Source organism: Grampus griseus (genome assembly GCF_964374135.1).
Source record: "Grampus griseus genome assembly, chromosome: 3".
NCBI classification, from domain to species: Eukaryota; Metazoa; Chordata; class Mammalia; order Artiodactyla; family Delphinidae; genus Grampus; species Grampus griseus.
This window is the reverse complement of record NC_139019.1, coordinates 124,753,097-124,765,973: the sequence shown is the minus strand read 5'-3', so window position 1 is coordinate 124,765,973 and position 12,877 is coordinate 124,753,097. Positions and strand designations below refer to the sequence as shown.

Genomic DNA, 12,877 nt, shown 5'->3' with positions numbered 1-12,877 from the left:
AACCTCTGAGGATTGTCACACTCACGTCAGAGCCACGCCAAATTTTAGCCGTGACAGCTTGCTCTTTCATTGGCTCTCAAACTGATTTATAGGCACAAGCCAGTAGTCTTCTCAGATGTGTAAGATAAGCTTGCAGGATTGCCTTTTTCCTTCTGGGTCAGTGCTTCCACTCTGGGGTCACCAGGCTCCCTTTCTCCCCCACCCCCCCCATATCCCACGGCTTCCCTCACTCTACCCTCCCTCTTCACGCCATGCCGCTGAAGGGAGAATTCTCATTACTGGCTCAAGGAAGGTCATTTTAGGCCTTTGCAGGTATCTCAATTGCCTGTGTCTGTTCTGCCTGCCCCATGGCATGTCCTGGGGTGAGAGCATGGCGAGGAATCTGAGAAGGGTGTTGGGAGATTGGGCCTCCTACCTTGACAGGTGAAGCATCTGATGTGGAAATGGTTATTGTGGACGCGAACCACCTCCCCTTTGCAGGTGTCTCCACATCGATAGCACTGGATGACACTGGAGCTGCCCCGGGGATTGTAAGGATTCTGCTGATAAGGAACTGTAAAGAGAAACAAAGAGATCACCATCCAGAAGGTCCTTATTCTTTAAAAAGTCTGCCATAAGAAATGATTATAATCTTAACTGGCAGAAAAAGCAGAAAGGGTGACAATGATTAGCAAAATACCTTCAATACATCATCAGGCTGAGTATGCCAAGCTAAGACATCTTTAGAAGGTGAATGGCATTAAGATATGAGTCCATAAATCTCCTTAAGTAGGCAGACACTTACGAGTGAGCATAACCTTTTCTTGCAATAACGGAGGCCAAATTCACAAATGAAGAAAAATAAAAGAGGAAGTTGAGTATTTCAAGGTAAATGATCCAGAAATACTATTTCTTGGGAGATCTCTGGATCAATACCAGGCCCCAAGCAAAGGGAATTTAGGTCTTGCCATTGACTCCTGGGTCTCAAGGAAATGGGTGGCTGACTCTGCCTCCAAATGGCCTTTTTGTTGAGCAAGATACAGTCCCTCTCGGCACCTCAGTTTATACGTCTATAAAATGAGGATGGACAATGGTAGTTGACTTTCTATAAAGGCATGAAGGGAGGCACTGTAGTTGGAAGGAAGTTGATGAGGCGACTCACCTTACAACTGCCTTTGAACAGCACTTTCCGTAACATTGAGAAAATGTCACATGTGTATAGTTAAGAAGAAAGAGCTGGTGGAGACTATGAAGGGGCTGAAGTCACTGGGACTGCAGTGCTATGGTCAGCATTTGATGATGCTGCAGACCTGTACTTGCCTTTTGAGGCTACTGATCTCTTGCTTAGATTTTTCTCATGGCTACTTTTCTAGACTTCCTTTCCCTGAAATATACTTTGCTTGACCATTCTATAATCCGGTCATCTAGCATTTAATAATAGTAGGCACCTGTCTAGAACATAAAATTTCAGGGTTGGAAGGGATATTAATAGCTGTCTGGTCCAATCGCATTATATATAAACTGCTGAGATAACTTTGCCAGTGAGGAACCCAATCTTCTCTCTTGGAGGAAGTCCCTAGGGGCCCCAGGGAGAGAACCACTCAATTCCTCAATTTTTACTCAAGGCTGTAGCAACAGTCCACAAACTTCTGCTCATACCCTATTAGGATAAGGCTCACTTTTGTCCTAACTATAAGGATGACCACTTGATTGGAGGGGAATTGGTGTCTAGCATTTAGACATGTAGACTTACTGGCTAAACTCTGAATAAGCATAATATAAGTTAACCTGGACTCACAGAAACCTTGAACTGCCAAGGAACCTAGAGGTCACCTAGTTCAAGGGTTCTTGACCTAGTGTGGTAGCTGTTGTGTCTGTTCACCGAAATTTCAATCTTTTATTCTTGGCACGTGGTGTCTTGCTTGGCAACGAAATGTGGATGGACATTGTGTGTCACTTCCAACTGGAAGCCCTAGGAGCCAGTATGGTATCTGCCATATTGCCTTCCCATAGCCCAGCAGCCACTGGTACCCCCAGATGGTGTGCAGGATGCCTCAGCTTGGATCCCTGGCTGAGAAATCCTAGAGCAGAGCTCTAAGCTAACCCAGGATGAACATCTATCATGAGCCAGGAGGAATATTTGATGGCATATCTTCTAAGATTTTTTTGTTACTGTAGCATACCTGACTGATACACCTGATATCTAATATTTCTCTCTTATGAAATATAAAATTTGGTGTTATATACATTATCCTACAGCTTTTTTCAGATTCTCAAAGATGATCTCCATAACTGATCTCATCCACCCTCCTCCTTTTAAAGTCAAGGAACAGGAAAGCAGGACTTTCGATTACCTCCCACATCTTGAATCATAAGTGCACGGTAGGGCAAAGACCTGGTTGCTTAGCCCTGAAACTACTATTGCTGAAAACATTGCTATCTGAGGTGGGAGAATAATACCTTTCTTACAGTCTTTCTCTCAAGGAGTTCATGTCCCTAAGTTTTTTTTTTCTGTCTTAAATTTAAGACAAAAGTTAAATGAGTTAGCTAGTTAACTAAAATATTAATTAACTCAGTAAATGGGTTAATACATGTAAAGCATTTCAAAACGTGCATGAAGTGCTCCACAAATGTATCCAGTGCTCCACTGGTATCATGACCATCACATCCTCCCCAGAGCTCAGAGCAATCTTTCTCCACCCCCAGAATATCCACAAACATTCTCCTTAGTCCTGTCTCCTTTGCTTCTTTTTCTGATTCCTGCTTAATGTCCCCTGGAATATATTTCACTCTCCCGTCTCCCCCCTCCCCCCAATTTTGGAGAAAAATATAGATTCTATTTATATGAGCAATGTAATGATCTACTACTGCTAAGGGAAACAAAGCTGAGTCTGAAAATAAAATAGGAATAGTATAATCATCACCATCAATAATGAGAGCTCTTGAAAGTATCCAAAGTTCCTCCAGAATCACTACGCAAACTTTCATCTACCTCTTCTAATTGATCCCACCTTATTGTTCAAGAACGAGCAAGATCAATTAAATTGTTCTAATTTGATTTTCTGGGGAGATGGATTAGTGATCATGGTTTTCAGTCAAAACTCAATCTTTGAACCATTCAAATAAAAAGCCATAAAATCAGAGTGAGGGGATGGATTGGGAAAACAGACTTTCTGGGGCAGAGTACCCACGGGCTCCCAGCCCTAACTCTACTGCTCCCTTCAGGATGAGGGTGCTGTTATGGTGATGCTGACTGTGACCAGAGTCCACAAATGTCTGACGTTTATAAATAGTCCCATAAACAGAAATGCATGCATTGTTGGTGTGAGTTCTTCGAGATTGCTGATGTAAGCCATGACTATAAAAGGTCAACGGTGTAGCATGATTTCAGCTTACGGACATGTGAAGACCTTTCCTTATCCAGACAGTGCCAATAGGAACTCTGGGGATCACGGGAAGCTCCACTGAGATATGCCACATCTGCTCTTGCCCTGGAAGCCACCTCATTTTCAGTAAGATTTTGTATTCTCAGTTAAGTCAGCAACTTAATCTAACCTTATTGTGTGTGTGTATGGGGGTGGTGGTGCGGTGATATCTCTTCCCTCCAATCTATAACACCCTCTGAAACTCTAAAATTTTACTGTTGATTTTCTGCTGGTTATTATTTCCATTAATTTTTATCTCAAAGTACTAAAATTCAGTCATGTGATTTACAATATTTATCTATGGGCAAATGTCTTTTGAATTCCAAACTGACTTATACATGAAGTTTTAGACTGCTTTGTGTTAGGAACTGCCTATCCTTGAGAGCAACATTTGAAAGCAGGACATTCGTTCTTCAAAGCCTCAAAGGACATTAGCTCTTCTCACTTGTGAAATAATCCATGAAGTTACCAAGTTTAGACATATGGGTCATGTGCTATATTTCTAAAACGCACGCAAGGAAACTCTGGCTTCTGTTTCATGTTAGTTGGCCAAAAAGTGTACCCAGGAGAGTCATTCCCAGTTACTAGTCCTTAAGCGGTGATGTCCAATAGAATTTTCTGAGATATGGAAATGTTCTATATCTACGCTGTCCAATATAATAATCACTAGCCATATGTGGCTATTGGGCACGTGAAATGTGGCTATTGGGCACTTGAAATGTGGCTAGTGTGACTGAGCTACTGAAATTTTAATTTAATTTTAATTAACATAAATTTACATTGCAATAGCCACATGTGACTAGTTGTTGCCATAGTGGACACGATAGCCTTATAGTTTCACAAATGGAACTTGCATTAAGAATGAAGAAATTAAACTTGGTTGAATCCTATTTATACAAAAATAACATGTATGAATTAATTTGGGAATACCACCTCAGACTTAAGTTATTTCTTTTTATCCCTGAAGAGTTTAAAAATTGTATTTAAAAATAATTTGCAATAAGAACCAGTTACACACACATTCACCCATCCTGAATTTGATCTGGAGACAAAAGCTTCTGCGCAGTGAAATAAATACTGATTGTTTTTTAAAAGGACAATTTTTCAGGTGCTGTAAGACTGAACAATCTTAATCTTTCCAAGAATAAAAGCAAGATAATCAGTTGACAATGGCTATCAGTATACTTTTTAAAAATAAATTTATTTATTCATTTATTTAATTTTTGGCTGCACTGGGTCTTCCCTGCTGCACATGGGCTTTCTCTAGTTGTTGAGAGTGGGGGCTACTCTTCGTTGCAGTGCGTGGGCTTCTCATTGCAGTGGCTTCTCTTGCTGTGGAGCATGGGCTCTAGGCACGCAGGCTTCAGTAGTTGTGGCATGTGGGCTCCGTAGTTGTGGCTCGTGGGCTCTAGAGCGCAGGCTCAGTAGTTGTGGCGCACGGGCTTAGTTGCTCCGCGGCACGTGGGATCTTCCCGGACCAGGGCTTGAACCCATGTCCCCTGCATTGGCAGGCGGATTCTTAACCACTGTGCCACCAGGGAAGTCCCCAGTACAATTTTTTACGAAAGAAAATCAGCTGGTCAATGACTATGAGATTAAAAATTAAGGGTCTGGGGCTTCCCTGGTGGTGCAGTGGTTGAGAGTCCGCCTGCCGATGCAGGGGACGTGGGTTCGTGCCCCAGTCCGGGAAGATCCCACATGCCGCGGAGCGGCTGGGCCCGTGAGCCATGGCCGCTGAGCCTGCGCGTCCGGAGCCTGTGCTCCGCGGCGGGAGAGGTCGCAGCAGTGAGAGGCCCGCGAAAGGCCAAAAAATAATAATAATAATAATAAAAAATTAAGGGTCTGAAACATTAGGTATTCTTCTACATGCTTACCAAATCTTTAGTGTTCTAAAGATGAGAAAATACATCTTAATTCCACAACTAAATTTGCAAGTAAAACTCTTCCCCAAACATTACCAAGATAATTTAAAACTGCTGGAACAAAACAACATATTGGAAGGGGAGGGGTTACTGGCCCCTCTGAAGTTAAAAGGAGCACGAGAGTTGAACGATAGCAGGAAACAAATTCAGCATCCAGTTCCTCTACCTGGCCGTTCCTCTCTCCCTCTGTCGTTCCTCATCTTGTGTTTCTCTCTCTGATGGGTAGTGCTGGGGGTCTCCTCTCTGCAGTCACCTAGTTTTATACAGGATTGGGCAAATCCTGTAACTTCTCTGGCCTCAATTGCGTCCTTAGTCACAAAGGAGATTGGACAAAATGATTTATAAAATTTCCTCCAACTGAAAACTGGTTCTGTCTCTGTGTGTCCTTTGCTGTACATCTTTCTTTCCCTCCATCCTTTCTTTTCTCCATTAACTTTCTCCCGCTTTTAAACTAGACTGTGCTGTATCTTATCAGATTTATTAGTCTCTCTTAAAAGCAGATAATGGCATGATTCCTCTCTCAAAAACAATGCGACCTAAGTTATGTTCTCTTTACTGATGTAGTGCCTGCACCATGTTTTTTCCTCTTCTGAGGGTCACTTAACCTTGTAGATAAAAGTGTTCCCACATCCTAATTGAGTCGTCTTTATAAAATAGTCTTTAAAAGGTAGAAGCACCTACGCAAGGGTGGGGTATAATTAAAAGAGTGACAAAACTGATGTGGAGACAGTATAACAACTGTGAATAATTGGCTGGAAGTGTAATAAAAACAGTGGAGCTTCTGTCTGAACAGTGAAACATCAAGCAGAGCATCAACCGGTTCAGCAATGAGCTCGCAACAGCCTGGGGCCCAGGAAAACAACCGGGTACAGCAGCTGTCACATGCCGCCAGCTCCCAGAGTACTCTTAGTGTGTTCACAGGTATTCACTAAAGACCCAGGAGGAGACGCAAGTGAGGATCCAGGCATTTCACAGGTAGAAAGCTATCCGTCTGAAAGGTTAGGGTGGGGTCTGGCTATAAGAGTTATCTGGTAGTTCAGAAACAGGCCCTTCAATTTGATTTTGGAGTTGAATCAGAACACACGGCACTGATCCTGTTTCCTGTGTAAGACCACCGAGATGCGGGATCTCTGTGTGGGAAGCGGTGCGAAGAAGCTCACGGCACAGAGGTCAAGGGTGTAGATGCTGGAGTCAGGAGGGCTGCGTTTGTGTTGCAGCCCTGCCACTTGGCCAAGTTATGTGAGACCAGTCTTAGCTTGCTCATCTCTAGAGTGGGAATAACTCCGGTCATTTGTGAGTATGAAATTACCTAAGCAATATAAAAGTGTTTAGTACACTGCCTGGCATGTCACTTGGGCTCCATAAGTATAAGCAATAGTTAATATTAAAGAATCTTCAAAGCCATGTACCCCTACCTCCTACTCAATGCAAGAGTTCTTTCTAAATTACTACCCCTACCAGCTTGCCACTGAGCTTTGCTTGAACATTGTCAGATCCGTTTTTGGACCAGTCCAGCTTGGGCAAAGGTTTTCTGGTTTTCCCTCCCTGCTGTCAAGAAAAATGCCCTTGGCTGCAACCCATTCCACCAAAAGCAACCTCCTTTTTTCTCCCCCATCTCCAACTCTGTCTGTTTATAGGTTTGAGCTGCAGAGGTGGGTGGCTGACATGCTTTTGATATATCCTGCAGAGGAATGTGTGAATTGGGTGTTTCCTGTTGTGGGAATGAGAGGCTATGATCTATGTTTTCCTGGGGTGGTGTATTTTGGGCACATCTGCTGTTTCCAGGGGGATGTGTTAGCGTGCCTGTTGTCTGTGCATACTTTGAATAAGTGAGTAATTTGTTTTCTGAAAACTCTGATAGGAAGACGGTGAGAGCTGCTTCTGGTAACCCCAAAGGGTCACACATGTGTCATCTCATTGTGTCATTACATCTATGCTCCTCATGTGAATACCTGGAACCAGACTCTTAGAGCTGAGGTTTAACATTACAACAGGTGGGCTGGGGATCAGTGTTCCAAGATGCAAAAGCATAGGAGAGAGTTTGGAATGGAAGACATGCATGAAGAAACTAGAGGGGTAAATGCATAAGGGAAAGTCTGGGAGGATAATAACAGATATTATTATTCCATTAGGAACTGTGCTCAGCAATTTACATATGTCATCTTACTGAGTTTTCATAATTCAGGAGGAGCTATTATTATTATCATCTTTATTTTTCAGATGAGGAAATGGAGACCCAGAAAACTGAGGTCATTTGTCCAAGGTTACACGGTTAGTAAATGGCAGAGGCAGGATCTGGACCCAGGAAGTCTGACTCTAGAACCTGTGCTCCACTAAGCCCTACTGCCTGCCATGCAGAAGAGCCAACAGTGGCTACCTCTGGGGAGGAAGTAGGCTCTGGGGGGTGGGCAAAAAGGGTATCTAATTTTTTTCCCTCAACAGTAATCATCCATTGCCCAGTTGAATACACACACACACACACACACACACACACACACACACACACACACACATGAATTTTACAAAGATTTAAGAATAATGATGGAGGGTACTAACATACAGACCAGGAAACTGGGAACAGTAAATCAGCCGCTCTGGCAGACGATGAGGAAACTGTGATTGCTGCCCCGGGGCCAGGGGCTATCAGCCTTGAGCGGCTTCCCTGGCATGGGCAGGGACAGCCTGACAGGTGGGCATCTGGGTGCCCTGAGACAGGCAGGCTCTGCAGGTGCTGGCAGCTGCAGCAGAGCAGAAGCAGGCGCTCTCTGGGAACCTCACAGATGGCCCCGGCCTGGCCACAGTTTCTCATGTCAGCAGGTCAGTAAAACAGTCTGTCACCCCAAGACGATGTTGTAAAACCTTTGCTGCAACAGAAACTCCTCCATAGCCTCCCTCTGCCAGGCTCCACAGCGTGTACCATGGTCATGGCGTGCAGCTGGCAACATGGCTCGTGCCGCCTTCCTCAGCAACGTGTTGTCAGGACATGTGTCAGAACTGCACGCTCTTGGCCAGACAGACTGCTCTTGCTTAACAGCCAGCTGCCACGCTATCGCTACAGCAGAGAGGACCTGGGCTAGACCCAGACGGCCTTCCCCAGGATGAGCATCATGGGCCAGGAAATCTGAGCTGAGGTCCACAAAGGGATTGATGTATTTCTCACTCGTTAGTGCAGTCACTTGATAAAATGAGAACTGCATACTCGTTACTCATTTTGCAAATTCAGAAAGTCGACCCGGGTGTAATGTCATAGAATTAACTTTTCACTTTTTTTCTATATTAATCTCATTGTAAAAAACTCAAAACTGTATACTTCCAATTGAATTCAATCAAACACTTTAAGATAAGACAAAAACAAACTCATTTCTTTCTTATAACTCAACTTGGTTCCTACTTCAAGACAAGCAGAAACTAAGTTTCGGTGAGTTTGGCCCTCTGCTCCCCCACCCCGTCCTGTTCACTGGGGCTCGTGTCCCCGCCTTGGCTCAGAGGGCAGGTGCACAGGGTCTCTTTCTAAGGACTCAATGAGACCCGTGTTCTCACTTCTTTGAGATTCTCCTCCCCACCTGTGAGCCAGGCAATGAAGTTTGTTAGCTGTGAGTAAAGGAGCCCTTTCTGCCCTCCCTAATTTACGGTTTCTCTAGAACATTTAACTTTGAGATAAATCCTTCCTGATCTAAGGGCACAGACCTCTGAAATCCAAAAGCCAGGAAGAGACCCCTTTTGTCTCTGCCTTCTGCTGCCCATCCAGGCCCTGAGGCCTCGCTCCCTGAAGAGGGGGAAGGCTCAGGAGGGCTGGGAGGGGGAAATGTCAGTGAATATTTCAAAACTATCATCTTGCTACACTTGGTCATGGGGTTTTAGGAATATAATATACAGAGCTGTGTAAGAATGACTGAGGAATAGACAAGATTTGATGGAGAAGGGGAAAAATCCCAAGGTGTCTACCAGCCTTGGCATTTTTCCCACTTTGGAGTGGCTCCTGTCAATTAACACCAATTCTCTTGTCACTGCTGACTCTGTCCCTCGATACCTTTACCAAGCCCCCAGTCAGAGACTCTGGGAGCTGTAAAAATAGCTAACAGTTAACATGAATTAGGCAATTACTATGTGCCGGGCCCTGAGCTTCATACCTACCATCTCATTTAATTCTCACAACCACTCCATGAGACAGACACCATATGATCTATTTTATATATTTTGTACTTTGTGTATGGGGAATCTGAGGCATAGAGAGGTTAACTAATCTGCCTGAAGTCACACCACACGTACATGTTAGATGCCTAACCAGGCATCGGTAGGACTAGGAGAGGCTCAGTTTTCTCTCCTCTCCTCGGGGCATCTCCAGCAGGGTATCCTTTGCTCAGCATCTCCTGAGGGAAAGGAGACCTGGCCAGGTATCCCTAACAGGGAGAACAGTGCTGCCCCACACTGAGGCCTTGTGGCACCCTTTCCACCTTTTCCTTATCTGAAAACTACTATTTGGGTTTCGTCTGGGGCCCTGGAAACCGTGTTGGAAATAGAGGAACTTCAGGAAGCCAGCAATTGTCTTTGTGCTTTGAGTGACTCAGTCCCTTGGCCTCTGGGCCAGAGGTTTTAATACTTATACAATGTTTGCTTCCTGAGACTCTGGCAGGCCATCAATCTCTGATATGTTGTGGGGAAATCCAAGGAATAGCAGCTGTCACCCGGGTTCCCCTTAACTTACAGATTTTCAGTATCAGAGCAGAGAGCGTGTAGAAAACATCTGTATGTCTAGAGGTTTCCCTCTTTTTTTTCAAAGCTATGAATCCTTTATTGAAATGATGAGATGGCCTCTAGGTTATACTGATTCCATTGCAAACCATGCTTGGAATGCAAACACATGATGGCCTGGTGGTCACTCAGGGAAATCCCTCACACCAGGGTTGCTGGCATTGGATGTGGCTCCCAGACACCTTTACTTGGGAGGCCTGGTGTTTGTTCTTAAATCCTTCCAGAGCACAGCTGTTCCTGAGTCTTCCTTTTGCCTCACCTCTGGCCAGCTTCTCTCCTGCGCTGCCAGGCCTTGAAGGCATGGCGTTGTGATCCCCGCCTAGGGGCCTAGGGCTCCAGAGGTGCTGTGACTGCCCTGGGGTAGGGCCTGGTGTGCCACCTACTTGTGACCCGTCTCTCCCCAAGGTAGTCCCCAGGGCACCTCCTGTCCCATCTCATCCACATTCCCACCTTCACAGGTACAGCCCTGAGGCTCAGAGAAAGGAGAAACTCGCTCAGGGTCCCCAACATGCTGGCCCCACCTGGACTAGCAGGAAAATGCCTTGTTTCAGATCAATGAAGCTTGCAGGGCAGGTCAAAATGAGCTGTAGGTGACACAAGTCAGGGAATTCTCAAAGCCAGCCCACGCAGCCTCAATTCTGAGAAGGTGCGGGTCTCCTGGAGACCAGACACCTCCCCCCAGCCCCCATTTTGGTGTCTAAAGTGCTTATCCCATGGCTCAAAGTTCTACAGGCTCCCCCCATGGCCTCTGCAGTCATCCACTCACTAGAAGCCCCTCCAGCATGATTATACCACCAGAGGGGCTCCCCTTGCAGAAATCTGACCCGCTGGTCAGGCCCTCTCTTCCCCAGGGCTGAGAGGATGGCTTACTATCATTCCACTATACCCCATCTCCTTCCTCTCCACCCTCCTCCCTCCCACCCTTTCTTTTTCCTTCTTTCTTTATCTCCCTCCCTCCCTCGCTCCCTCCTACCTTCCTTCCTTGTTTTTTCTTCATCTCTCTCTCTCTCTCTCCTCTCTCACCCTCCCTCCCTCCTCCCTCCCTCCCTCCTACCTTCCTTCCTTGTTTTTTCTTCATCTCTCTCTCTCTCTCCTCTCTCTCCCTCCCTCCCTCCTCCCTCCCTCCCTCTCTCTTTCTCTCCTCCTAAGATTTCTCTTAATATCTGGTTCTTGCCTGTCAGAGGGAACCACTTCCATCTAGTCTTTACTCTGCCATTAACTTTTGGTGAGGTCTCAGGCAGGGAACTCCCCAATTCTGGGTCACTGTTTTCCCAACTATAAAGTGAAAGGGTTGCATTCTGTGATCTCTCAGTTTCCTTTCAGATCCAGTAGTCTATACCTATTAACAGAGTTGCAACACAAAATACCTCAGGGGCCAGGCAGGTAAAGTCAGTGAAAAATCCACCCAAGGGGACCAAACTGGAGAAACTGGGCCACGGGAAGGGGAAGTTGCTACCCGGCCTCAGCGGATTATTGTCTTGCAAAAACACATCAAGGTCCCAAAGAGGCCTGTCTGTGGGAGCTGGATTCTGCCTGTGGGCCACCTGTTTGGGATCTCTGCATCCAAACAGATAGAGGACCACAAAGTCATTTCCAATTACCATCGAGAGAAGTCACATGCCCACCACATGCCTGTAGGATCTGGAAGAACAGAATTATTTCTGAAATGAGGTCTTGCACAGCCCCAGGCTGGACAAGGGAGCACATATAAGCATGTTACTCTCAAGGTCTCGGTGACATTACTCAGGGACAAACAGAGGTTTCCAAACTTTTTTTTAACCATGACCCACTGGAAACAATTAATTTTGCAAAATGACCCAGTACACAAATATGTGACACAAATGTTTCTCAAACAAAACTTATTCTTAGTACACGTAATATGTACTGATATTTTCTTTCCTTTTTCTATTCCTTTCCATTTCAATACTTTATGCCATTTTATTAAAAAATGTTGTTTGCAACCCAATAATATGTATATTATCAGAAGTGAAAAGAATGATAAAGATTATTCTAGGTTTGCATCGTCCACTACGGTAGCCATTAGTTATATATAACTATTCAAATTAAAATTCGTTAAAATATTAAAAAGTTAAAATTCAGTTCCTCAGCCACACTTGCCACATTTCAAGTACTCAATAGCTACGTGTGGCTAGTGGGAACTCTTTTGGATAACACAGAAAAAAAAAATGTTTTCATTATTGTAGAATGTTCTATTAGACATTCCTGATTTACAACAAGGCTTACAGTCTTGCCAATGAAGAAACCAAGGCCCTTCAAAGAGATGTATTTGAAATTGTGGATATATGGGTTGGGGACAAATGGACATAGTCTCAAAGATGTCTGCCAGTGATCACAAGAAGATTTAGGATGAAGAGTGGGCCCCCTTCAGATTTATCCTCATTATAGGATTCACAACTCAGAGTCCATCCTGCAAGGTGCTGTATCAAAACCCTAACTTTCACAGAAAAACAGAAGCAAATTTTCATTGCTCTATGGGGCATTTATGGAGTAGTTTCTGTGAGCTGGAGAGAGAAGAGGCTCCGGAACCTGTCAGATCTGGGTTCAAATCCAGGTTGTATGATATTGGGCAAGGTGCTGTATCACTGGGCCTTAGTTTCCCCATCTGTAAAATGGGGATAATAGTATTTACCTTTCAGAATTTTTGAAAGGAGAAACAATATACATAAAATTCCAAGCACATTGTCTGGTATGTTCTTACATGCTAAGTCAAAGTTTGCTATAATAATAATAATGATAGTTGTAAGAATTAACAAATGAAGCTAAATATTGTGGAAATGT

The 12,877-nt window shown here is 44.5% G+C and overlaps 1 protein-coding gene across 1 annotated transcript in view; it reads right to left on the bottom strand.

Annotated features, from left to right (window-relative positions):
• The window catches only part of ABLIM3 (actin binding LIM protein family member 3), a 144,684-nt gene that overhangs the window by 102,456 nt on the left and 29,351 nt on the right, over window positions 1-12,877 (bottom strand). The window contains exon 3 of the mRNA XM_082650673.1: window positions 416-553. Coding sequence (XP_082506799.1) covers window positions 416-553 — 138 coding nt within the window. The remainder of the gene's footprint in view (window positions 1-415; window positions 554-12,877) is intronic.